The sequence below is a fragment of the Phragmites australis genome, chromosome 1 (genome assembly GCF_958298935.1).
Source record: "Phragmites australis chromosome 1, lpPhrAust1.1, whole genome shotgun sequence".
NCBI lineage: Eukaryota > Viridiplantae > Streptophyta > Magnoliopsida > Poales > Poaceae > Phragmites > Phragmites australis.
In genome coordinates, this window is record NC_084921.1 from 46,659,250 (window position 1) to 46,683,972 (window position 24,723).

Consider the following 24,723-nt stretch of genomic DNA (forward strand, 5'->3'; position numbering starts at 1 on the left):
TACAGGATCAACCGGGCAGCCCTTCCAAAGCGGCTGAGATTTGCTTTGCAGTTGCAGCCAACTAGCACCTTCGTTTTCGTTTACTTGTCACCAGCTGAGGTGGTAGATGGATGAGGACCGTAGGCTTCAAGTGGCGGCGACGGTGGCTTCAAGTTGTAGCAGACGAGTTGGGTTGGGTACGCCAACAGCAACATCCGTGTTTGGGCAGGGACAAGGTTTCCATGCCACGGACTCTTCGTGTGCGTGCGTCCAGTTCAGGTTACGCGTCCACGCACGCTAGTATGTGCAGACAGGCCTTGGTGCCGATCCGGTGACTTAACCTCGCGCCTGACGTCTCAAAATTGGGATCTTGCATTTCGAGCTGGTGCCCTAACGACAAGTGCAACCTGTCAAAGCTCAAGCGTTGGACCCGCAATTGCTGCAAGTCACCATCTACTAACAAAGGTGGACGGCATTTGGAACCTCATTCTCAGCCAACAACGGCATCACAACAAACTCTGAAGGGAGCGTCAAAGTCCAATTCGTCAAGTGGCTGAAGCTTTAAGAGAAAATATCAACTATGCACAGGCTAGATATCCAAACCATTCAATCAAAAAAACAACTTTGTTTAGTTATTGCTGCTGATCTTTACTCAGCAAAAACTCGAATCGGCACAGCTACGAATCAGCTCTTCTTGCACAACCAACACAAATATAAATCAGATTAAGAAAATGAGCTCATGACCAACAGGGAGCATTCTCAAGCTTAGATGGAACCGATTTTTTTAAGCTTATGAGCAACAGCTACACAGCCAAAGAAACAAGGAACACGAGCTCCTGTATTTTTCAGTTTTCGAAGAAGGCCTGCAGATTAGGACGAGAAACAATATGTCCAGATAATAACCAATACATACACAGCTATAGCATGCTTGCAATAACCATTGGAGTTTAAGGTTTACTTCCACCAGAAGCTACGATTGTGCAATGCCAAGGATGGCAATGTGCCAATGTGCAAACAAAATATACACACAGGTATCGAATGCATGTTCCTGGAGAGCTGTCTGCACAAACCACAATACAAGTTGATGCATATAGCTTTACCCACTGGTTAAGGTAAATCAATAAATGTATTCAGTTGATAACATAACATCTGAGGTGTCATAAATTCTTAGTTAAGCTTAAGCATGACAATTAACAATTACATGAACACCACTACATCGAACGTACTCTCTTTTGATTACTAAGGGAACATGAAAGTTGCTCGTAGAAAACCTGAAATGCTAAGTGGCACTGTAATACTAACTTGAATGTAGCTTCAACAATCATCTTAAGACCCATGCATTGTTATGGTTGGCTTGGCCCTGTGGCCTTATTCCATCAGTAAGGCAATCAGTAGGGAAGACATTGCATAACCATTGCCATTGCCATAGCAGAAGAAAAACGAACAGCCAGTTCTAGATGTGAATAAAAAGAAGGGATTGATTTCCAACATTTCAGCAAAAGTTTCCATCTATTTTAACGGGTTTACATGAAGGCTGACAATTGTACTGACTATACAATAAAGCACTTGTGCAAACACTAAGAGCATGGATGTATTTGTTTTCCGTGCCATAAGTCCACTCACTTGTTACATCATAGTGCCGTTCAGGATCATAAATTGCATGCAAAATCAAGCAATTGAAAGTATGGCAAGCAGGCTAAAAGTTTAGATCAATGATCAAATGAGCTAGAGAGAAAGAACTTTATTCTAAGATCAACTAAGCATGTCATCCAGTAACACCAAGAAAGCACAAACAGACTGAACAAAATGTTTCGAGCCTCACTCCTTATTCCAACCAACTGACTTAACATCTACGGGTTTCTTGGCCTATGTCCAAGAAGCAGAAAATGAGGCTTGGGCGAGATGCACATCGCGAGCAATGCGTGCATCCACTCGCTTGCCCTCTCCTCTACCCACTTACTTATCCTTTCCCTCACTGATGGCATCTGCAGCAGCATTGCCCACAGCTATCAACCTCTCCTTCTCTTCAGCAACAGTAGAGGCGGCCGGCTTATCTGATTTTTGCGACCCAGTGAGCCTGGCAAGCAACACGAAGGACATCCCACCAAGCACGTTGTTGATGCACCGGAGAGCAACAACGGACACCTTAAACACCGGCGCCGGCGCAACATTTCCGAGCAGGTACTCGACGCCGTTCAGCGTCTGGTACCGCAGGTTGCTGCTGAAGCCCATGTGGAGCGCCCATGTGGCTGCGTTGAGCAGCGTGGGCGGCGGCTTGTTGGGCGTCTCGAACGCCGGGTCCATGCGCTTCCGCATCGCCATGAGCCCGTTTGAGAGCGCGGTGCCGGCGAGCCCGGCCGCGAACCCTACCGCCGCGAAGGTCGCGCCCTTGGATAGGAGCGTCGCGACGCGGGAGCCCAGCGAGAACGCGCCGGGCTCGAACATGTGGCTGGGGAGCGCGGAGGCCGCAGACGACGCGGCGGCGGCGACGCCGGCGGTGGGAGCGAGGAGGTACATGAGGACGAAGTTGAGGATGGATCCGACGACGAGGGTGGAGAAGACGAAGTCGAGCTCGTTGAGGCCGAAGTTTGGGCGGGAGGCCATGTCGCCGAGCACGCAGGCGGTCACGCCGACGAGCTCCTCCATGAGCACCTTGAACGGGAACTGCGGGTCCGCGGCCACGCGGGCGGCCCACCCGGCCAGGAAGAGGCCGAGGATGCCGCCTTTGCCGCCGTCTCCGCCGCCGGAGTCCGCGGCGTCGCCAGATCCGCCGCCGCCGCCGTACGAGCGCGGGGGCGGGGGCGGGGGCGGGGGGAGACTACCTCCGGGGCCGGACGGGGACGGGGATCGGAGGCGGAGGAAGGACGCCAGCGAGGACGAGGAGGCGGGCAGCGGGGAGAAGGAGAGGTTCGCGGTGGGGGCGGGGCGGTGAGGGGCGATGCGCGGGGAGGAGTCGAGGTGGGCGGGGAGGAACTTGGCGGCGGCGAAGGCTGTGGAGGCCATGGCGATCGGGAGGCGAGGGGATCGCGCGTCCTCTGCCGCGCAGCGGCGGCGGCGGTGCGGGAGAAGGGCGAGTGAGGTGGCAAGGGCTTTTCGGGGGTTGGTGTAGTGCAGGAGTAGTAAGTAGGGAGAGAGATGTTTGGTGAGGGGGGTGGGTGGTTGGTGGTGGTGGGAACGTGCATCGGTGCGACCACCTGTCCACCTACGGCTGCGGCGAAACCCGCTGCTGTACAGTACGCAAATTTGGAGGATCTCGGGCTGCTGATTTCATTCCTCTGTTCCTTTCGAAAATGGCTGGGTTTCAGTTCCTCAGGAGATGGTCTTTTCCGATTCTGCCTCACTCGCCTGCTTCGAAAATAATACCAGTCATATTTACATGAATCTTGTTATAGACAGCAGCTGTCTCGTCTCAACCATTATTGTACATGCCCTAAGCAATCAGCGTTGGTTCATTACATTGCAGACTACAGGGCACAGAACATACAGAATAATATGCATCTGACCGTAGTTGTAAGTTGTAACTGAATTCTAGCATTGTAAAATCCCTCTCGTGGAAGCTGCAACACCAACTCACCCAGGCGGCCAGTTCATCTGCCGTCGTCCGAAGATGAGTGTGGAGGTGATATACAGATTGGCCTACGTAGCAGAAGACAGAAAAATCAGTCGAATTGTTGCCCCCAAGAAGATGGGTCTGATCAGAACCAGTGAACGATGCTCACATCCTTTCGGCCCATCATTGATGACAATCCTGAATCCATCGTCAAGGCCTCCCTGCTTTGCTATAATCTTTGCAGCATAAAGAAGACAGCCCAGAACCTCGATGTGCCTTTCTTCTGCCTGAGAACAAGCGCGCCAGGGTATTAGCAAATGAAAGTGTCTATACTAACTTCACAGGTACAATTAGAGTTCATTATCTTTTCCATTAGTATTTGCAGTGAACTACAGTTGCCAACAGCTTTGAATCCCTGAAATAAGTCTTAAACCGAGGTGTGAAGTTTGCTGTTTTGCGCTGTCCAGTACCGATGCTGTCCCACCATTTTGGCCTTCTTATTCAAAGAATTCTATGAGGTACAGGCTGCTGAAAGGCTAAGCTCTTGAAGGCTTAAAGCCCACCTACAAGCTACAGCATACACGCATATTTTGTTCATACTAAAAAATAAATGGTTTTGAGGTGGTGAATTGTCTGAAAGACTTTAATAGTTTGCTTAGAATTTGGTTTAAATAAGAGTCATACTTCTAAGTCACACTTACTGGGGAAGATAAAGATTTGCTCGCAGTTTACCGAAGGTGAGTCTACTATATTCCATAATGTGACAATTAGCAATCCATGATTCGCAAAATCTCTCATGCCACAATTCTTCGTTTGTTCCAATGAGCAATTGAGCACACTAGAGAGCTGATCACGATGAAATTCTATGGACTACAAAATTACTATCCTCGTATCTAAAACAGCAAATAGAACGGGATAGATACACGAACTTTCAAGTGTATTGCTAGGCTTATCACAAAAATTCAATTATTTTCAATCGTTAGTTACAAAAAAACGTTGATTACCCACAAAGTGCGTATCATAAAGTATAAAGAAAATCGTCTATAAATCATCATTAAAAGCATCAGGTAAATTGATCTTATTTTCAAACATCCGATACTCCACCATGGAAGTCATTGGTGTACAAGGCACATAGGAACTACAGAGAATTTCTTAAACAGAGTTTACAATGTGGAATTGGCACGATACAACCATTGGGATGTGGGGAGTAAGAGATTAATGCAAGTACCTTCGACAGCCTAGATAACCCATCTTTGAACTTGGGTATAATTATAATATGTATGGGAGCTTGGGGTGATATGTCTCTGAATGCAAACACCTGCAGTAAGCCAGTAATTAACAGTTGAACATCCAAATGTGACATGACAAAATTCAACTGTAATCACGTACTATAAACTAATGGTGGATACAAACGATATACATGTTGTTCTTACTGCCTGTGCTGCAGCCTACAGCTTTGTGGTGTCTGTGGAAAATAGGGAATAATCTAACATTTCACAATGATTCTTCGATATATGTGAAGGTGCTTTTTCTGAAGGTGGCCGGCAGGGAAATTGAAGGTGTTATTTCAGGAGCACAAATTGATGAGGATAGGATCAATTCATTTCCATCTTAAGCCTGAAGACTTCGCAGCGAGGTCCCCCTGCTTACATGGCACCAGGTGACGGATGTAAACTTCACCAGATTTCTGACCCAGATTGTCAAGGAGGAACGTTTGAGGATACGTAGTTCTCGAATTTTGTCAACTGCATGCCAAGGAGGATTTCGTCAAATAAAAAATAGCACGTCAAGGAGGAACATCACCCTTGCTGACATGGCACCAAGGGTGATGGAGGCATCATTATTTTTAAAGGTGGCAATATCAAATAGCAAAGTTCATAGCCTTAGATAACTAAGAACTTTATCGCAGTAGCACAGATAAGATTTACCTTTTGGTCCTCATAAACCACCTGACACGGGATCTCCTTCCTGATAATTCTGTCGAAACTGCAAAAAAACAGAGAACTAGCCATCTGAATGGAGGACATACGGCACATGTATGTGTGAAGGGGGTAAAACAATAGTCGTAGAGAGATAATCAGAACACCCAAAGCCAACTCTTTTCAGGAAAAACAACAAGAAGATGACATTTAAAAATCAGCAAATGTTGGCTAGTATCTGGAATATATATCTTAGCAGCAAGTGTGATACTACGAAAACCACGTGTGCACAGTATTTGTTCCCCTTTTTTTTTTTTACATACACTTCCATCCCCATGGATGCTGCGAGTCCAATAATTGGTCTTTACTAGTCACCCATATCTTCACTAGATGACTGGAAATGCTATAATAAAGTTATCAGAGGAAGATTTCTGCAAGTTTTCCTGGCCGTAGGTTCAGTGCATCCCCATGGATGCTGCGAGCAGGGTTAAAAAACCGTCGGTAACCGCTCAAAAATCGTGGTTACCGACCTTTTCGGTCCGGTCCGATTTCAAAAACCGTTCGGTAACCGAAATTTGAATTCAAAAAATTCGAAAAAATAAAAAATTTCAAAAAAATTTCAAAAAAAATCTTAAAAAAAACTAGACACAATTCTAAGAACTTCTGTGAAATTTTTTTTCAAAAATAATGTCGTTTGCATCATATTCTATAGGGAGAAAGTTTGAAAAAAATGAAAAAAATTGAAGCGTGCGGCTCAATTATTAACTCACGTTAAGGAAAAGTGTAACATGCAAACACATATTTTTCTTGTATAAAACGTATTTTAAGAGAACCTTTAAAATTGATTTCACTTTATTTAGAGTTTTATTAAATTCTCTATGATTTTTACAAAGTTCACAAGCATAAAGTGAATATGTTAAGAAACATCACTGTAATTAATTTTTTCATGTCTACTATTATTTTTTCTACGTAAATCATAATATAAATAAGCTAATGAAAGTGGTTTCACTAATTTTTAAGGTGTGATGGGTCAGTTATGAATTAATCTAGTCGCAACACATTTACACAATCATGCATGTTACAATAACTAATTCATGAGTTCATATATTTTTAAAAGATATAGGATCATGTAATAAGACTAACAAAATTAGTTTCATGATTTTTGGATTAGCAAAGAGTAAACTATGCATTTACCTTGGTTTAACAAATAAAATTTCTCACAGAAAATTTTGAACTTTTTTATGAGTATAAATACATTTATCATGTAGATCATGTTACAAGGAAGCCAACAAAATTTGTTTCACTTGATTTGAAGCTCGGATGAATTAGTTATTGATTTTACAAGATTGAACCCTTTTTTAGGTTTTTTGTTGAACTGCGCTGAAATTCGATAAAACCGCTCGATGAATCGAGAAAACCGAGCGGTTACCGAGCCAAACCGCTCGGTAACCGACCGAATCAAAAATGCGAGAAAATCGCTCGGTAACCGACCCAAACCGCTCGGTTACCGAGAGGGCAAAAACATGATTTTTTCGCAAAAATTTAAAATTTGCCGAATGAATTTTCTCCGAATTTTTTTGAATTTTTGACCGGTAATCGCGGTTACCGCGGTTTTTCGGTTACCGCCGGAGGTCGGTAACCGACCTCCGGTCGGTAACGTGAACCATGGCTGCGAGTCCAATAATTGGTCTTCATGAACTCAACGACCATTTCCATCAAACGTCACAATTTGTGTGTGTGTGTGTTTTTTTGCAAGGAGATGTGAGGTAATCAGGTAATCTAACATTGGAACTCTTAAGCGGATGTCCATGACAAATGAGCTCCCGTTAAGATGAGAAATAGAAATATATCTTGATTTATATATAATGAGTGATTGACAAATATGTTGATTTGGTTTGATGATTTTTAGGTTGCATGAGCGCTGAACCATCCAACATGTTTAACTCCACAAACCGGCCATCTGGAATCCTCTCTGCAAGAAATAGTTCGGCGTATGTATATATATATATATAGCCGTTACAATTATGATCATGACTAACTAAATTTGTAGAAAAATGGAGGTGATGTGTTTGTTTCTAAGTTCAGAAAAATTGTACACGCCGGATGATCTGCCGCTGAGGAAGTTGAACACGCCGAATGATCCCGCGTTACGATGGTGTACACGCCGTAGAATTTCAACTCAGAAGAAAAAGTTGAAGTACACGCTGGATAGTCCGATGATGGGCACTGTGAACACCGGAGTATTTCTTGCAGAGAGGTTGCAAATCGACTCTGGTGGACTTACGTGCGCCGAGGTCCGACGACGGAAGATGTGAACGTCGGAGACTACACCGAACCATTTGTTATAGAGAGATTACAAAATTGTTGTCTGGTGAAAATGAATACATCGGATGGTCCAACGATGAGAAATTACACACGCTGGACTATTTCTTGCAGAGAGGATTCCAGATGGCTGGTTTGTGGAGTTGAACACGTCGGATGGTTCAACGCTCAGGAGTTGTGGATGTCAGATCATACGTCGTTCATGATTTTTCTAGGATATGTCTTAAACTGAGGATTTATATTTGAAATTAACTAGAAATGGTTTGGAGATATGTGTTTGCTTATCTTGTGTTGTCTAGATGATGGATGCAACTTGACGGTCGACGGTGAGATGATTAGGGCCAAGCGAGGTTCTTGGTGCCAGATGATTGAGGAAGTTTAGTGGAGTCAAGGGTGATCCTAGTTGTGCACATGGAGATCAAGTAAAGCATAAAATAAAGGATGAAGACGGTGTGTTGACAAAGTCAAGCGAAAGGGGTGCCGGTGCAAGTGACAAGGTAGCCTGGAGGGATTGGGAGCGAGAGAGACTTGCCAGTGGTCAAGATCGTAAGATGGAGTACACGTGTTGACGTCAGGATGCTTGCTTGGGGTCAGAGCATGCGGCAGTGAGTCGTGCTTTGAGAAGCGTGCAAAACGGTTTCACGGTTTGGCCTCAAAACCTTGGAAGGATGGAGTGCACATGGCATCATCACGAAGCTAGTGTCGAGGCTAAGCTAAATCTTGAAGGCGCCACGTTCATACGATGGACAGAGAAAAATTCGAACGAAACTATCCCCGGTGGCAGGTGGGAGTGCATTGTTAGAGAATGGTAGTTTAGGGATAAGATAGCTTAAGAGTTAAGCAAGCTCCTTGGTATATAAATAGAGGGGTATGGTTGGTGGTTGAGTAATAGCCTTACATAGTTTTTGAGAAGTTTTGAGAGCCTTCCACTTGTGCAGTGTAGGGAGGAAGAGATGAGTACTTAACTTATGTTTAGGTGAGAGCTTTTGTGAGAAAAACACTTTGTAATCTGTCAAAACAGGGCGTTTCTCTGAGCTTAATGAAGAGAGTGTTTTGCATATGCTTGAATTCATTTTCTTCTAGTCTCCTGCTTTTGGCTCCCGTGTTTTGGTACAAGTTTTTGGTATTTTCTTGTTGATTTTTGTTTTCCTTTAGAGCTGCTCCATTTGGATCGTGTAAGATGTCTTCTTCCTGTTGCTAGAGGGTTAATCTTTTCATATGAATTGGTCTTGAACCATCCCAACTCTTTGGATCCATCAACTTGAAGAATCACTTTTTTCTAGTTGCTCGTTCTCTTGTGTTTAGAAGTTTTTCTTCTAGTTAATTGTTTTCTTGCACTATGAATCTTGATATGACCTTAAATGAAACCTAGAGTTCTTATTCATCAAAGAGGAGCGTTAGTTTTGGAAGTCTTGCAATCTATTCTTGTCTCTTTTGCTTCTGCATATGTTTTTTAGGTGTGTTGGGTTAAAGAATAAGAGAAGGCCATCAATTTTGTAAGAAATTTATTTATGCATCTATTCACCCACCTCTAATCATCGTTCTTGATCTTACCATTAGTATCATAGCGGTTTGATCGCTTGTTGACTCTAACCAGTTTTGTGATCCGTAGGCGACAATAGAAAGACATAGGAAAATTCCTCTCTTTGAAGGCTGAGATTTTTGTACTGGAAAGTGCTCATGGAGTCTTACCTTTTGAGCTAAGGAAGTGCAATATATGAGATTATGGACTCCAACTATGAGATCTCTGTTGCTCGTACTACTCGGATCCAAATAAAAAATATGAAGCTAACAATAAGACTAGAAACATATTGTTCGTAAGCCTGAGTCGTAATGAGTTTGACAGAGTTCAGCACCTCTATACTACACACGAGATTTGGACTACTCTTAGTGTCTTCCATGAGAGCACTAACCAAATCAAGGCACGGCGTCAGAGCACATACAATCAAGAATATCAAATGTTTGTGCAAGGATCCGAAGAATCTTTGGATGCTATGTTTGCTAAGTTTGATGAAATTGTTAGCAATCTTAGATCCACGGGTATTTTACCCTACTTTGATTATGAGAGAGCGATCAAGCTTCTCTATGCTCTTGACCGTAGCATATTAGAAGTGAAGATCTCGAGCATTGAGAAGTCATCCAGTTATGACACATTAACTTATGATGAAGTATTAAGCACGCTCAAATCCATTGAGATAGCTAAGGCGGCTAGGATAGGCCTAAAAAAACCCATGTCTCAGAATATGACGTTGGTTTCAGGATCTAGTAGTGGTAGTTAGGATAGAGTTGGATTTTCTTGTGCTAATCCTTCATCCAGTGGCTTTACTTTGCACTCTTTGGTTTCTATCACAGAAGAGCAGGTGGACACACTTGATGATGAGGATCCTGCTTTGATCGTGAAGAAGTTCACTTATTTCTACAACAACAGAAGAGACCGAAGGAGATGTGGCTCTTGGGCTTGTCATAAGTATGGTGGTACCACTCATTTCAAAGCTGATTGCCTAAAGCTTAAGAAGAAAGAAGACCGCGATCACGACCACGACAAGTACAAGAAGAACAAGAAGTCATTCTTCAAGAACCATGACAAGCTGGCCAATAAGGCGGCCAAGACGACATCTCGAGCTTTCGTGGCGGCGCTCAACGACGTCAACACTTCATCAAGTGAGGAGGAGAGCTCAGAGGAGGAGGAGCTACTCATGAAAAACAAGAAGAATAAAAATTTCACGTCCTTTGCTTCATGGCGGAATGAAACAACAGCGACCCCGAGCTTGATTTTTCTAAGGTATCGCCTTCCTACGACCAACTTTCTATTTAGGTCTATACCTTGAATGATACGCTTGTTAGCAAAGATAGGTTGCTCAAAAAGGCGGTTAGGGAGATTAAGGAACGCAAGTCTAGGCTAGAGTGTTCATTTTTCTAAGTTTGAGTTGCTTAAGTCTAGGGCCAATGATGAGGAGTGCGATAGTTATATTGTGGTCATAAGTGAGCTTGCCGAGCTACGAACTTTGCATGCTCAAGTCATCAGTCGGCTTGAGACTGCCGAGAAAATGCTTCTTGAGAGGAGTCTATACCTACTCTCAATGAGCACAATGTACTCATGTTTGCCATCTCAATGAGCACAATGGCACACTGTATTTCACAGGTATCTGTCTTGATTCATATAATTGAGTGAGGAATAAGTCCACTTCACCCCTAAACTATAAAACCAAGCATTAAATCCCTAAAGTATTCTAACCCTTCTACATAACCACTGGTGGTTTTGTAAGTGGTTTTGCCGACGTGGTAGTGACATGGTAGATGAGTTGATGCTTTGTCAGCAATTAAAAATAATAGATAGAAAAAATATAAGAAAGTGGGGTCCATATGTAAGTGAACTACACCTTCCTACTCCCGCTCCTTCGTTTCTCTCTCTTACCGTCTCTCTGCTTACGAGGTCCCACCAGGCTCTCTCATCGCCGGAGCTAAGACCCCCCCGCGTGTCGCCGAGGTGGATCATGGCCGAGACCGTCGCGCTCTTCGTCGACAACGATTGCAGTCACTCTGCCACTCGCAACTTGCCCGCTGTGTCCACCGCTTGCCGCTACGCACGACACATCCAAGTTTGATTGCCTCATTGCCTTGCTCTAGTAATGATGTAGCTCAGCTGACATTCTTCACGAGCACCACCTATTCAGATCAGGACCACTCGTGGCTCCGATGCTTCCACAGTCCCACTGTAAGAGAAGGAGGGAGGTGCGAGGAGAGAGGGGAAGGGATGCAGCACAAGCCTTCCATCTCGGTAGGTACCGAGCGTGGACACCCTGTTATTGAGGTAGTGGCGGTTGGCTTCGCCGCTTCGGGTTGGGTGTAAAAAGGAGAGCAGGAGAGGAAAGGGATAACTAGTGGGGTGTAAGACCATCTTCAACGGTTTTCCTATGCGAGTCTCGTTCTCTTCGCGAAGGGATTCTCGTTCATTTTAGTGCTCTAACGGTTTCCTTCATGGTTCCCTTTACGAAGAGATTCCTAAAGTTATTCTCTTCACCTTCGAATTCTCTCTACTTTCCCTTCGTGAATCCCTTCGAAGTGAATCTGTTAAAGATGAGGAAAAATAAAGGAAAAGAGAACAGGAAGGAGAATCAGGAAGAGAACAAAATAAAGAAAAAACGGTTGGAAATGGCTTAACCGTGTAAGAGAGAGGGGGGGGGGAGATAACAAAGAAGAGAGAGAGTTGACGTGGGTCAGTGCCACGTTGTCATCCACGTAATTCGCCATGTACGTGAAACCGCCTCTAAAACCAATCCAAGGTTATTTAGAGCATGTACAATAGAGTGCTTATAGTAGGTGCTTATGAAAAAAATCGGTTTTTTCTCAATTGCAGTGGCACAAATGCTTAGATAAAGAGTGAGGTGCTTACTTAAGCACCGCTGCTTATGTTAGTGCTAACAAGATAAATAACCATATTCAAGCACATATAGTCTTTGTTATTGGAAATTATAATTTTTAAGCACTTGTAGTCTTGTTTGCATTGGAAATTATAATTTTCATACAGATGCTTAGCACTCTCTTTCATTAAGCACATAGAAATAAGCACCTAGCATTGTTCATGCCCTTAGGGTGTGTTTGATAGGGATCTAGATTCTTCTAGAAACGTTCTGCTTCTAGATTCTTTTTTTTCTTTTTCTTTTTTTGAAAGGATAACAGGAGCACTACCAATTTTATTAAATAAGAAGAGAGTTGGCCTAGTTTATTAGGGGAAACCGAGCCCGAAAACCTCACAACTGCATGGTTTATTTGAGGGGAAACCAATTAGAAACCTAAACTACTAGACGACTTTGGATTAAAGATGACCCAACAACAGCCGACATGGCACTAAACACATCCCTACCAACCGACGACGTTCAACATAGGTCATCGTTGCCCAACTCGCACCATGACACGACAACTCCGACTTCCACATAAGCAGACCACAACTTGTCGAAACTTCTAGGCCTTCTCCGAGGCCAAGTGTAGTTAGTGCCAATGCCCAACCCGACCAAGCCGCCACTAAGCCGACAACCACCTTGATGCGGGAACTGGACCACCAGAGCGACGCCTCTAAGGAGGATGCAACGTTAAGTCATCGTCATCGCCCATCCGGTTGCTTGAACCAGGTTTTCACCTAGAGTCTCCAGGGGAGGGGAGTGGGGAGACACCTTGACAACGCCTCCAAGGAGGAGAACAACGCATGAGAGCATCATCATCATCAATGCCGACCAAAGACCAAACAAAGCTTTCACCAGCTGCTCCCACTTCCCGCCCCTCGCGCACGGCCAGCTTGCCCAAGGGTCATGACTAAAGCAGTAGCATCGCCACCTCCTCATAGCCACATCGTCCTAGAGTCATGAAGCTCCCCATAGGCCCAACCTGCAGAAGAGGAGGAGACCGGGCAAGGGGAGGAGCAACGCAAAGACTAGGAGCTAGGAGCGGCACGGTGCCACTGCCACCTCGCAGCCACATCATCCCATGGCCATCTCAGCATCATGAAGCTCCCCACGGGCCTAACATGCAGAAGAGGAGATCGGGTAAGAGGAGCAACACAAACGCGAGGAGCCGAGAACGACACGACATTGCCGCCACCGAACGCCGACCGAAGTAGTGGAAGGAGGGGCAGCCACCGCCAATGACGCAGCGTGAGATGGCTCCCATCATAGGCAACAGGCCAGTGCCCACCGCCGCCGGCACCTCCTTGGAAAGCTGAGGGGGAGCCAGGATCAGCACGGAAGAAAGCTGAGGGAGCGCACGAGCAGCATAAGAGGAGTCACCGCGCCACCAGGCTATAGCTCTGTCGCATCATAGCGCAACCATACCCCCACGACACAGGGAAGCCCCACTATCGGTCGTGACACCACAGGTGCCTGTGGGCACACCCCGTGGCATCGGACCACCAAACCACTAGAGCACGCCATCGCCAAACAAAAATTGACCGATGCAGGGTCCCTGTTGAGGTGGTTCCTCACGCAAACCGACCATTGCAAGGCCCCTGCCATCAGTCCAACAAGATGGAACACCCACAACCACCCTGGAAGGACATGGGCCGCACCTTCGCACGACGTTGCACCGCTAGGGCTCTACGAGCACAACTCCATGCCAACGACACACCACACTCGCTAGGTTGTGCCATCAGACTGCGGAACCACCGGCCCGCCAGAACAACAGGAAGCGCAAGCGACAGCTGCCAGGGGTGCCACGACCACACCGAACCCAACTGCATAAATCCACGTGAAGAATCAACGAAGGGGGCCACACGGTGGCGCACACCTGGCTGCAAAGCACGAGGAGGCCATCCGCACGCATATCCCAAGCAGCGAAGCACAAATCCCGCGATGAGCCGAGCAGATCCGAGTGCCTCACATCCAACGGCCCGTCAATGATGCGCAGTGGGCAACTACACACACCCCCACGCGAAACCCAACTGGTGACATGCAGAACCGACCTTCGACGCATGCTGCCCGCTCAAACATGACGGAGCTGAGTATATCCACCGCCCCAATCAAGGAACCGAGCAAATCTGTTTCTGTAAAAACGTTTCTCTAGTGAATCATAGTCACTTCTAGAAATCGTTTGGCTAGCTGTCTAGATTTAAAGAGAGAATGGTGATGCAATTGACCACTTTGTCCTTTTTTGATATATTGTTTTTTGGGGTTTTTTTCAATAATAACAATTGACATACATAGACATCATGAGCATCACTCTTATCGCTTTTGAGCAATTGTTGCATGCATTTGCATTTAATTGGAATTGATCAAATTCATGAAAAGTGAGGACATATAAAGAAACTTGAAATTTCACTATATAACTTAGAGCTAGAGATAATTTTAGAAATTATCCGATTAATTAAGATGAATATTGGTGAATTTTTCCTAATTTTTTAGAATCCTTCTAAAGCTCTAAAATTCATGGAAGGTGCAAGAACGGTCAACTTTAATAAATTTTAATTTGAATTATGTTCAGGTTTCTAAAGTGTAACCAGTTAAAATAGGTTGCTTGTGGATTTTTTAATTTTTATTTTGAATTTTAATTGGTAGATTTTTAAGTCTTTTAGAAGGTCTAAATCTATAGGGAAAAAAGATTGAAAATATAGATTTTTGAGGCATCTAGGAACCGAAGGGTCGAATCGGGTGAAACAGCCCTGCGGCGTTTCTCGGTCCAGGCCACAATCGAAGAAACGTTTCGACTGTTTCATGCAGAACCTATGAATTTCAACAGATTTGATGGAGTAGAATAGGATACTGACTACAGGAACCCTCGCTCGAGTTGGATTCAGTACAGGCAGTTCTTCCACTCTGAAGTCCAAACTCACGCTTGCTAGAACAAATTTCTCGCTTGGTTAAAAAAAAGAACAAATTTAATTCTCGCAGAACTACCTCTCGACTCAGATGAACACTCCGTCATCTTCCCTGAGTTCCACGTGATTATCAAATTGGGGAGGAGTTGAGAGAGGCTGACATGGTGGGGCCGCCGATGGGCTCGGCGGCTTCCTTCTCGCCCATCCCCAGCGAAGAGTGGGACAAGTGAGACGCGATGACTGCAAAGCGGCTGCCGCTCGCGGTCGGCGGAGGAGGTTGAGCGCCGCAGTTCCAGCCCATCCCCACCGTTTTCCTCTCGCCCACGCTGCTCCTTCGGTCCTTGTCTTCCGCTGTTGAACTCCCAGAGACCCAGACTTACTTTGATTTTACGCTTTCTGCGAATGAAAGCGTACTTTTGTACTGAGGCGAGTTTAGAGAGGTGTATGTAGTATGGTTGCAGGATGTAAGTGCGCTCTTACGTCATATATGTAGTGACGGATTCAAAGTCAGAAGTAGATGTGTCCTTTCTTCTTCTTCTTTTTTCTTTCTTCTCATTTTCTTCCTCTTCCATGCAAAAAAAACTGAAAGAGGCTCGTAAGTGTCCTCCTGATGGATCCACTGCTGCATGTATAGATGTTAGCCCCCATGGTGGGTCCGCCGCCTGTACGTATGGCTCTAACATCCAGTTGGCGATCACATGGTAGTAATTAGCATGGTACTAATCTAATCACGGGATTAAACCAGCATCAGAGACTTAACAGTCAAGCAATGCCGGGATAATGCGAGCTTGACAATCTGCATCTGATTTTTTTTTTTCGGGCGTTAGAATCCACTAAAGCTTGAGTTGAGAAACTTCACACTTGGCGCTGGTAAAAACGCACATCAACATCTTGATCGGACCACCGTAAAAGACCATGCTGAGCACAAGTAAATAAATGGGTTCCGACAAATGATGATGTTGAGCACAATGATGTAGATATGTGGTAACATGGATTCAAGTGATTCTTTGTCCCCCACATATTTTGAGACATCATCATTAGTCGGAATCCAACTTCGACAATAAAATAGTTGGTTAAGCCAATCTCCCAGAAGATTCATCAAGAAACTGACTCTCCACAATATATCAATGGAGATGGGAGAACAAAGAGCACCAGAATCAAACAATTTAGCTAAGTTGAAAGAAAACTAAAGTTCTATACTGCTTATAGTTATATATATCCATCTGGCATAGTGCAAGTTTCGCAAGCACAGAATATCACACATGGAAGAGAAGGGTCTGTAACCATGGAAAGGAAGCTTCGAACACCTAAATGTTTCCTGCAGATTTACATACTAGGCTAGTAGCACGGCCTCAGAAGGCAGCGGTGATCACACGGCACATACTAGGCTCCTGCTAATCTAGAGAGATTGAGAGCAAATCATCGAACTAGGATGATGGTGAACCAAAGAGGCAGAACTTACAAGCCAAATCACTTAAAAACCTGCAAAACAAGATATTCTGGACATAATCAGAAAGTCGCCGAGCCTGTTCTCCTGAGTTGATACTTGGGTTCCGGTAGAGGCACAGAGAAGAGTATTTTCTCCAACTCCTGAAAATAACAGAAAACAGGGTATATAAGTCAATGATATGCATGGAGATTGGAAAAAAATACATCATTAATTTCATCCGAGTACAGAAATATGGGAACTGTACTGAATTGAATATAAAAAACAAGAAATCAGCATAACAAATTATTTTCAAGTAGCTAAACTTAATGTCTGGGGCTGAAACATTTGCATCAGTAGCAAAGTACCAGTGTCATTGTAAGCTGAATCATTTCGTAACAAAATAGCCATATAATGTTGTTGGGATCAACTAAAAGACTAAAAAATACTACCAACTAAACAAAGATTTCTGCACCAAGAAACTAAGTTTGAGCTGTGAAACAGTGAATCTAGTTTATGAGTTGGACCACAGGTTACCAAAACTGCATAGGAAACATCATCAAGCAACTTACTAAATGAATGGGTAGCTGCATAAACTATAAAGTACAATACCACTACCAAGTGGCCCTTACGAAGTTTAGAAACTAAGACCTAGATATCAATTACACTTACATAGTTACACATCAGTATATCACCCATTAACAGTAGCATATAAAGATAAGAACAGTAGTTATAATGTTACTAATACATCTGTGTAGATGCAGTCTGAACCCACAATATAAAGCAAAACTCGAAACTGTGCATATGCAGAAATATTTAACATATGAAACATCTCTAAATTACACTAAAAAACTAAACTGTAGGACTTTTTAGTCATCCAGAAATTTTTTAGCAGACAGTTTCTAGTTTCTACACACAAATAATAATAACCAAGGCATCACTATTATAAGTTATAACTGATAATACAATAAGTCTGTAGAGTCACAGTACACTTCTACTCTAAGTTAGAACTAAAACTAGAAATGGAGGACTTCGATCCTACCCCTTCTAATGAAGGACAGTAAATCAGAATGTTTTAGTACATTAGCATCCCCAGAAAGACTGTAAAATGGTTCTCTCAGAATTTTAAATGAAATATATATGTCTGTTTTTTATCACATAATTCACCTAGCATAACGCAGCATTATATGATTACTTCAAATATGTATAATAATATCAGATGGCATTGGGCCGATAATTAAGGTATATACAAGCTAACCCCCAGTATTCAGCAGAAAATTAGTTGCATCCCCTACAGTCACAAAAAAGAATTAGAGTCTGCCTTGGTACTTGCATCAACTCTATTTGAAGTGAAAAACCTCGTAATTAGATCAAATAATGGGGTGAATGTTATGTGGTACATCAGATTTTAGTTCTGATACTCACCCAAACATGGCTTTTCTCCAGTAATGGAAGCAAAATACTACGACTATAGAACAATGGAAATCACAAACTATAAGGGTTTACTGATGTTTGGTAAATAGAAATCATGAAAGTAGCTTGACAATACAGAAGAAAAAAAATAGACACAGTTGCCAGTAAAAGTAATTACATTTCTTTCCTGTCATTTATCATGTAATCTGACTCCTAGTGATGATAAAAGGGAAAGAGTAAAAGGCTAGTTGGTAACTGCACCAACCTAGCATAGAGGGGAAAAAACAACACTTACTAGCAAAAAGAGGATGACATTCTGATGGAATTGTATTGAAAAGATAAAGTACCTTTTGTCTCTTTAGCCTCTCATTTTCCTCTTCTAAACGAGATACCTTGTTTTCGAGTTCATTAGTGTAGGCCTGTTGCAAATACAATGTAGCTAATGTAAGTTAATAAAACATCAAGTTACCATGTTTTAACATTTTTCTACTCACAGATCACAAGAAAATCTAATTCAAGATAGTAGCACTGATAATCCTTAATGCATATTGACCTATAGCTAGAGAATTGTAGACCAAAAGAATATTAAAACATAGAAAGGCAGCGAACATATATTGCAACCTGCTTCCTAGCTCTTGAACGAGCAGCTGACTCCCTATTCTTGATCATCCTCTTCTGCCTTCTCTCAATCAACTTATCCGCTACATCTCCTGAGGAACCACGCTTCCTACCAGGTGTCGGAGAATCAGAAAGTGCATCCATCATTGGTGAAGTAATGTAGCCATCGTGGTAGGCTGATTCCAGAATAGCACCTGGCCCAACATTCAGTGGCTGTAGGGCTAACCGTCTTGGCAAATAAGCACCTGGCATACTCTGTTGCCCATGCTGACGGCGCTCGATAGCAGTAAACTGCTGCTGATACCGCTCTAACCACTGTGCCCCAGTTGTCATCTCGGCAGCCCCAGCACTTCCAACCTGATCCACATTTCCTATGTCGTTCAAGTCCTTCGGATATCCTTCGGTGACGACCCCAGCTTTCACCAAGAAATCCTCTAGTGTCATCTCCCCAAGAGTCGGTTGCCGCTCCCACCTCCGTCCACCACCCTCCTCAACATTTCTCTTCGGTGCATCCTGGATACCCTTCCACACCTCATCCACAGTCTTATTGCTGAGCTCACGAGGCATCGTGATGCTCCGCTGTCGCAAGAGGCTCGAAGTCTGTTCGTACTGGCTGGCAGTGGCACCATCCGGGTCCACACCGTCAGGAAACACAGACTTAAGCAGCTCATCAAGGTTCATGCTGTGCAGGGGTTCTCCCAAATGGCTCTGCACCTCATCAAGGGTAAGACTATACAAAGACCCTTGTCTTCCCAGGCTCTGCATCTGCCCGCGTTGCGCTGTGCCGGTCCCGGCCCCGCCTCCTCCTCCCCCAGCCTGCGACGCCATTGTCTGACTCCCCATGAACCAACAGAATTCAGGAACAATGGTAACCGGTCTCCGTTTCACTGTCGTTCAGTTCGAGACAAATCTCACATCTACAGATTGACAGATCACAGCCTGCAGATCCATAATACAGGGGGGGCCAGCAAGCAACTGCCGATGAACCCAGCACAGATAAAAAGAGAAGAGGGCAAGATTAATACGAATCCATCAAGGGATGGGAAGGGAGGAAGAAGCGCTTACCTGCCTGTGAGACGCGCCACCCTCGCCAGCGCCGGAGTCGGTGAAGACGCGCCGCAGCCGCCGCCTCTCAGTTCACCACGGGCGCGCGTCACCAGGTGTCTGCTTCGACCAATCGAGTGGAAGAGGCGCGGGTCAGGCGACGGGAGCTAGCTGGTGCGACCGAACCCAACGTGGCACAGTCGGGTGCGCGGGGGCAAAAACTTCTCCTTTACCTCTCAGGGGGGGAGGGACGCCGCCGCCTACCACCCGCCATTGGGGGTAGAGCTGGAGCAGGAGGGGGAGGAGGCGGCCATGTGGTTGGTGCGTGAGGAAACCATGGGAGAACTTGAGGAAACCAGGTGTTTGGTGTTAAGTAGTAGAAGCACTAAACTACAGGCTTGAAACTGGTGTAGAGGTGATTAAGAACTACGAGATGGGCCCCACCATCAGAATGAGAAAAGGGGGAAGAACCGAGCTTCACGCTTTTGTCTTCTCCTGGCTAGCAAAAAAGAGTCTCCAAGACATGACCAGATTGACGAGTTTCAGGGTGCAGCCGTGTCCACTCTATTTGTTTTGTTTGTCGTTTCTAACATCACCACTGTCTCCATAATGGTTATGAACTTTCACAATATGTAGACCAACAAAAAAATCATAAACATACAATAATAGGAAAGATATCGAAGTATTTTTGACGCCGAACAATAGCACGCTTATACTACATAACTAAATATTTATGTATATTGGCGATCAAAGTTTTAAAAAGATTAACAATGTAATAAAGTAACTCTAGAAGGTGTGAGTGACTTTTCTTAGATAATGGAAAAGGCGCTATCCTTTTGCATCGCGTGATGCAGGGTTAAAAATTTGTTGAAAATCATTCGGTATTCGTGATATTCGGCTAATTCGTTGCGGTCCACATTTGGAAATCGAACGGTTTTTATTTTGAATTCAAAAAATTTAAATCAGATTTGAAAAAAATAAAATAAAAATTATAAAAAAACTAGAGACAATTTTAAGACTATCTGTGAAAAAATCAGAAAATATCGTTTGCATCAGAAAATATGTGCCGAAATATTGATAGTTCAAAAAAAGACCAAAATATAGAAAAGGACGAAACGGGTCGAATGCACAGTGCAAACGAACTGTTTCAGCCTAGCTCGATGGGATAAGGGCAGGAGCAAGATAAGACATTCCCTGAGTTCCCCTCGCTTCACCTAGAGCAAAAACAATGCCATCTCCTCAAGCCTAGCCAGATTCGCCGCATAGCTGAGGAAATCTGGCATAGAAAGCGCAAAAAGCGGCACAGGGGGGGTGGTAACCGAGCACATTGTAGTAGTATTCGTGATTTGCAGAGGGAAAAGTGAGCGCTTGACACCCGACCGTATTTCGACGCAAATCGACTTGTAAGCGCCTAAAGCTGAACGATTTTGTGCTTAATGCGGCTGGTGTACGCTTGTAGGAGGTCATTATGCGGTTAGTTGTCGATGCAATCGAATCTGACCAATTTATTGTGTAATGCAGTCGGTATGCGCTTGTAGGAGGTCGTTAGTGCGCTTAGTTGTCAATGAGCTCGATTTTCGTCCTGATGCAGTCGGTTTTAGGTCATGTGCGCTAGGTTAATACATTTTACTGGTCGGTTGATGTGTGTTATGCTTGGTTAGAGTTGGTTTTAAGTGGTTAATGTCGGTTAGGGTTCGTCTTTAGGTTGTTACGGTTGTTTAGTGTCCAATAGCATTGGTTGGCGCCTAGTACTTGGTTTTGTTCAATGTTTACTCACAGTTGAAATTTGTGGAGTGCTAATAGGATGATATATGTTGTTTTGTAGTAGTCGATGGTGTATAGAGATGTGGTGTAGCAGCACGGGGATAACTTGCACTCGGGGTTTAGGCGCAATTACTGTAAGAAGGAAAAGAAAGGTGGTGGTGCCACAAGGTTGAAAGAATATTTACAGGACGTGGATCGAATGTTCTAAGTTGTGATAGTGTGTCTCCAGATGTGCGTGAGTTTGATAGGATAAGAGATAAGAGGAAGGAAATGTCTGAGGATAGGCTTCAGAGGAAAGAGACAGCTGTCTACATAGATTTAACAAGCGATAATGAGGAGACGGAAAAGGAACAGGTGCAACATGCCATGGTTCAGTCTAGGGAGGAGGCAGAGTTAAGAATGAGAGTAGGTGATTTTTATGAGCACGAAGGTGGTTGTGGAAGTGCCAGAGAAGGCAATATTTTGAAGATTGATATCGGGCAGAGTTAAGAATGAGAGTAGGTGATTACAATGTTGCTACATCAAAAGCTCATGTGCAGCAGAGGATTGATATCGGGCCATGGAGTACAAAGGGAAAGAAAGCAAAGATAGCTATTGGTTTGATATGGTCCAAATTTTTTCATACTTCAGGTATTTCTGGAAGAAGGGCGGATAACTTTTTTTTTTTGCTGTAGTGAGAGAAACACATAAATAGTGTGAGTGATAAAATTTGTAATGAATTTTATTTTTGTTCTTCTTTTTTACTTATGAATATTTATTCTATAACAGGAGAGGGTGTCCCATCTCCGACTGGTCGGGATATAGATGGTAAGTACTTGGACGAGAACGAGAGAAATTTGAAGAAGATATTTGACAAGTGGAAGCGGTTGTATGCCTTCCTCCAATTTGCTGATCAAGACAAGATGTCGATATTGAGTGAGGTGCTCTGAAATACAACATTATCAAGCAGAAGTATGATTCCTTGTATCATATTGATAGAGATACCTTTGACATGTATATGACAGTTGTCGATCGCAGAATATATGATATAACTCATGGGACCTATGTGAATGCCTGTGATACATTCTCACCATTTGTATTCTTATAGTACTAATGCTTATGGTACTAATATTTTGATCATCAACTTTGCAGCAGCCGCATTGCATCCCTGCACGTACTACGCGTATGGCATGGGTCTAACCTTGTTTGAAGATCTCCGGGAGGCATTCGAGAGGATGACCGATATTAATATTGTCGCGGAAGCACTTAATGAGGTTGGAATATATCAGATAAAGTCTCGGTCATTCGCTAGTCAACTCGCTTCACTGATGGCATGTGACAACAAGACTCCACCTGGTACGTATTACGTTGACATATATAACCATTGCATCACTTTATCTATTTTTCTAAACGTTATATTTCTTTATCTACATGCAGCGTAATGGTAGTCTATGTTCGGTTCATCTACACCTATACTAAAGATGCTTGACAGACGTCTAATGTCTCAGTGCACTTCATTTAGTTGGTGTGAGAGAAATTGGAGTATATTTGTATTTATCCATACGAAAGTTCACAAGCGATTAAGCTACAAGAAGCTTCATAAATTGATATATATAAACTACAACCTAAGAATGCAAAATAATTTGGATGCAGGAGTCAGGTCGACTGTTGATGATGATCCATTTTAGCGGCTTATGGAGCTCACATTGAATGAGAAAAATAATCCGCTCCGGAACTAGATGGAGACCGATAGATCAAATGCTACCCTAGAGCTTGATGAGGACACAAATAATGACATACCCCTGCCAACTCACCTAGTGACCAACATAGTGAACCCATATGATTTGCATCGGTAGACTGGAGAATGTGCACTATCACAATGAGCTGCTAAAGTGGTAGGTGACACACACACGGGAAAGAGGAATAAACAAAATAGACATACAAAGAAGACCAAGAAGATTAAGGGTAGAGGCAAAAGACAAGTGCAAAACGATGAGAGCACGGATAGTGACTCAAAAAAATAAACTTACCAAGAGTCTAATGACAATAGCTTAAAGACAGATAGTAATAACGATGATGATCAGGGAGGCGATGCTCCTCTATGCCCATCCTCTGCCGTTGTTCCCACACAATTCACTGCTGAGAGTCAGTTTACGCAAGCCACATAGGACCCAAACCACGGTGCCCTATCCTCATAAAGGCATATCATACAGGGTGGCCCTGATAGACCACAAGATAGTGTGAGCTCTTGCAGCAAGTATGATATGAAGAGTAGTTCTGGATCATATCCGTACCACTATCATATCCTCGATGCTAAATCAGAGCCTTCTATTCAGTAGATCTATGAGTGACAAGACCCTGAGTTTTATGCTATATTGCAAAGATAATGGTCAACCACTTCTGATGCAAAGATAATTGGTCAATTCGATCGGTTTTCGACAAAATCGTTTGAAATGTGACAGATTCGGTCAGTGTGGTCAATTAAAAAAAGCGGTAAATTCAGTCAGTTTTTGGTTCAAATCGAGCATCTACGAAATGTCGATTCGCCCACATTTTTTTACCGAATTACAGATTTAACCAAGCGAATTTTCTGATATTTGCGAACTTTGAAAATTCGCTGGGTAGCAAATTTCAGTTATCGATCGAATTTTCGAACCCTAGTGTGATGCAGCCTTTGTACATTATTACATTATCTCAGCTCATAGCTAAAAGTTTAAACAAAATAAAAACATAAAAGATCACATGAATATAAATCATCGTTACATAATTTAGTACTAAACTGTCACCCATTATTAACAAAGAATTCTATGGTTACCACCTCCAATGCTTGACACACCATGATTATATTTTCTCTCTTGCTTTCTAGCTACATCAATCTCTAGAATCTCAGTATAGTAAATACCCTTGAAAAATATCTGCATAAATTTTTTATTATTTTCTTATAAAGCTAATAATATTATGATATAGCCAAATTCAAAAAAAAAAAAAGCACCCTGATGTGAGTGACTAGATCCATATGTCGTGAAATGGGCGAAATTGTGGGAGGGTATCTGCCTGTACTCAAGTGAAAGCTATTTCAGTGGGGGGAAAAACTTGCGCACAATGCTTGACTAGTTGTCTTTAATTTGAAAAGGTGCGACAAGTGAGTTCTATAGAGCGTGGAGTGGTGAACTGATATAAAACTGATCGATTTTCCTACCCAAACAAAAAGTAGGCTTCATTTCGCAAAGTTGGAAGGCTAGCTGGTTTTAACCATATGAGAGTTAAATTGTTTCACCCTAACTCATCGTTAATATGACTTGAACTCTAGCATTAAGCATTAACTATAAGATGGGGGTGCCATAATAGTTGAAGTAGCAAAAAACTTGTCTAAATACTTCATATTAGACCACATTAAAATTTTACA

The 24,723-nt window shown here is 43.5% G+C and overlaps 3 protein-coding genes across 4 annotated transcripts; all 3 read right to left on the reverse strand.

Annotated features, from left to right (window-relative positions):
- Nucleotides 1–1,705: 1,705 nt before the first annotated feature.
- Nucleotides 1,706–3,098, reverse strand: LOC133922959 (protein RETICULATA-RELATED 3, chloroplastic-like). Its single transcript, XM_062368462.1, has one exon. The coding sequence runs from the start codon at nucleotides 2,980–2,982 to the stop codon at nucleotides 1,936–1,938; it is 1,047 nt and encodes a 348-aa protein (XP_062224446.1). The 5' UTR covers nucleotides 2,983–3,098; the 3' UTR covers nucleotides 1,706–1,935.
- A 1,962-nt stretch (nucleotides 3,099–5,060) lies between these two features.
- LOC133890155 (adenylylsulfatase HINT1-like) lies at nucleotides 5,061–15,466 on the reverse strand. Its single transcript, XM_062330608.1, has 3 exons — nucleotides 15,235–15,466; nucleotides 5,458–5,515; nucleotides 5,061–5,274 (listed from the first exon to the last, which is right to left on the reverse strand). Exons 1-3 carry the CDS (start codon nucleotides 15,372–15,374, stop codon nucleotides 5,230–5,232), a joined length of 243 nt encoding a protein of 80 aa, XP_062186592.1. The 5' UTR covers nucleotides 15,375–15,466; the 3' UTR covers nucleotides 5,061–5,229.
- Nucleotides 15,467–16,244: 778 nt separating this feature from the next.
- LOC133922969 (ABSCISIC ACID-INSENSITIVE 5-like protein 2) lies at nucleotides 16,245–19,972 on the reverse strand. Of its 2 annotated transcripts, XM_062368473.1 has the most exons (5): nucleotides 19,808–19,972; nucleotides 19,596–19,694; nucleotides 18,534–19,505; nucleotides 18,260–18,331; nucleotides 16,245–16,663 (listed from the first exon to the last, which is right to left on the reverse strand). In XM_062368473.1, exons 3-5 carry the CDS (start codon nucleotides 19,371–19,373, stop codon nucleotides 16,583–16,585), a joined length of 993 nt encoding a protein of 330 aa, XP_062224457.1. In that variant the 5' UTR covers nucleotides 19,374–19,505; nucleotides 19,596–19,694; nucleotides 19,808–19,972; the 3' UTR covers nucleotides 16,245–16,582. The 2 variants fall into 2 exon arrangements, with proteins under 2 accessions (XP_062224457.1, XP_062224453.1); XM_062368469.1 differs by having other exon boundaries at nucleotides 19,596–19,972.
- Between the last annotated feature and the right edge of the window lie 4,751 nt (nucleotides 19,973–24,723).

Bases quoted from the DNA above. Each gene is read 5' to 3' on its own strand.
- LOC133890155 (XM_062330608.1), bottom strand. From the start codon at position 15,374: ATGGGCTGGAACTGCGGCGCTCAACCTCCTCCGCCGACCGCGAGCGGC. The intron at 5,516-15,234 runs GTCAGCCTCTCT...GTTTTTTTGCAG, and splicing joins CCCATCGGCGGCCCCACCAT to TTTCGACAGAATTATCAGGA. The intron at 5,275-5,457 runs GTAAATCTTATC...CTTGGCATGCAG, and splicing joins TGGTTTATGAGGACCAAAAG to TTGACAAAATTCGAGAACTA.
- LOC133922959 (XM_062368462.1), bottom strand. From the start codon at position 2,982: ATGGCCTCCACAGCCTTCGCCGCCGCCAAGTTCCTCCCCGCCCACCTC.
- LOC133922969 (XM_062368473.1), bottom strand. From the start codon at position 19,373: ATGGGGAGTCAGACAATGGCGTCGCAGGCTGGGGGAGGAGGAGGCGGG. The intron at 18,332-18,533 runs GTTGCAATATAT...TATTTGCAACAG, and splicing joins GTTCAAGAGCTAGGAAGCAG to GCCTACACTAATGAACTCGA. The intron at 16,664-18,259 runs GTACTTTATCTT...TGTTATTTTCAG, and splicing joins AGAGGCTAAAGAGACAAAAG to GAGTTGGAGAAAATACTCTT.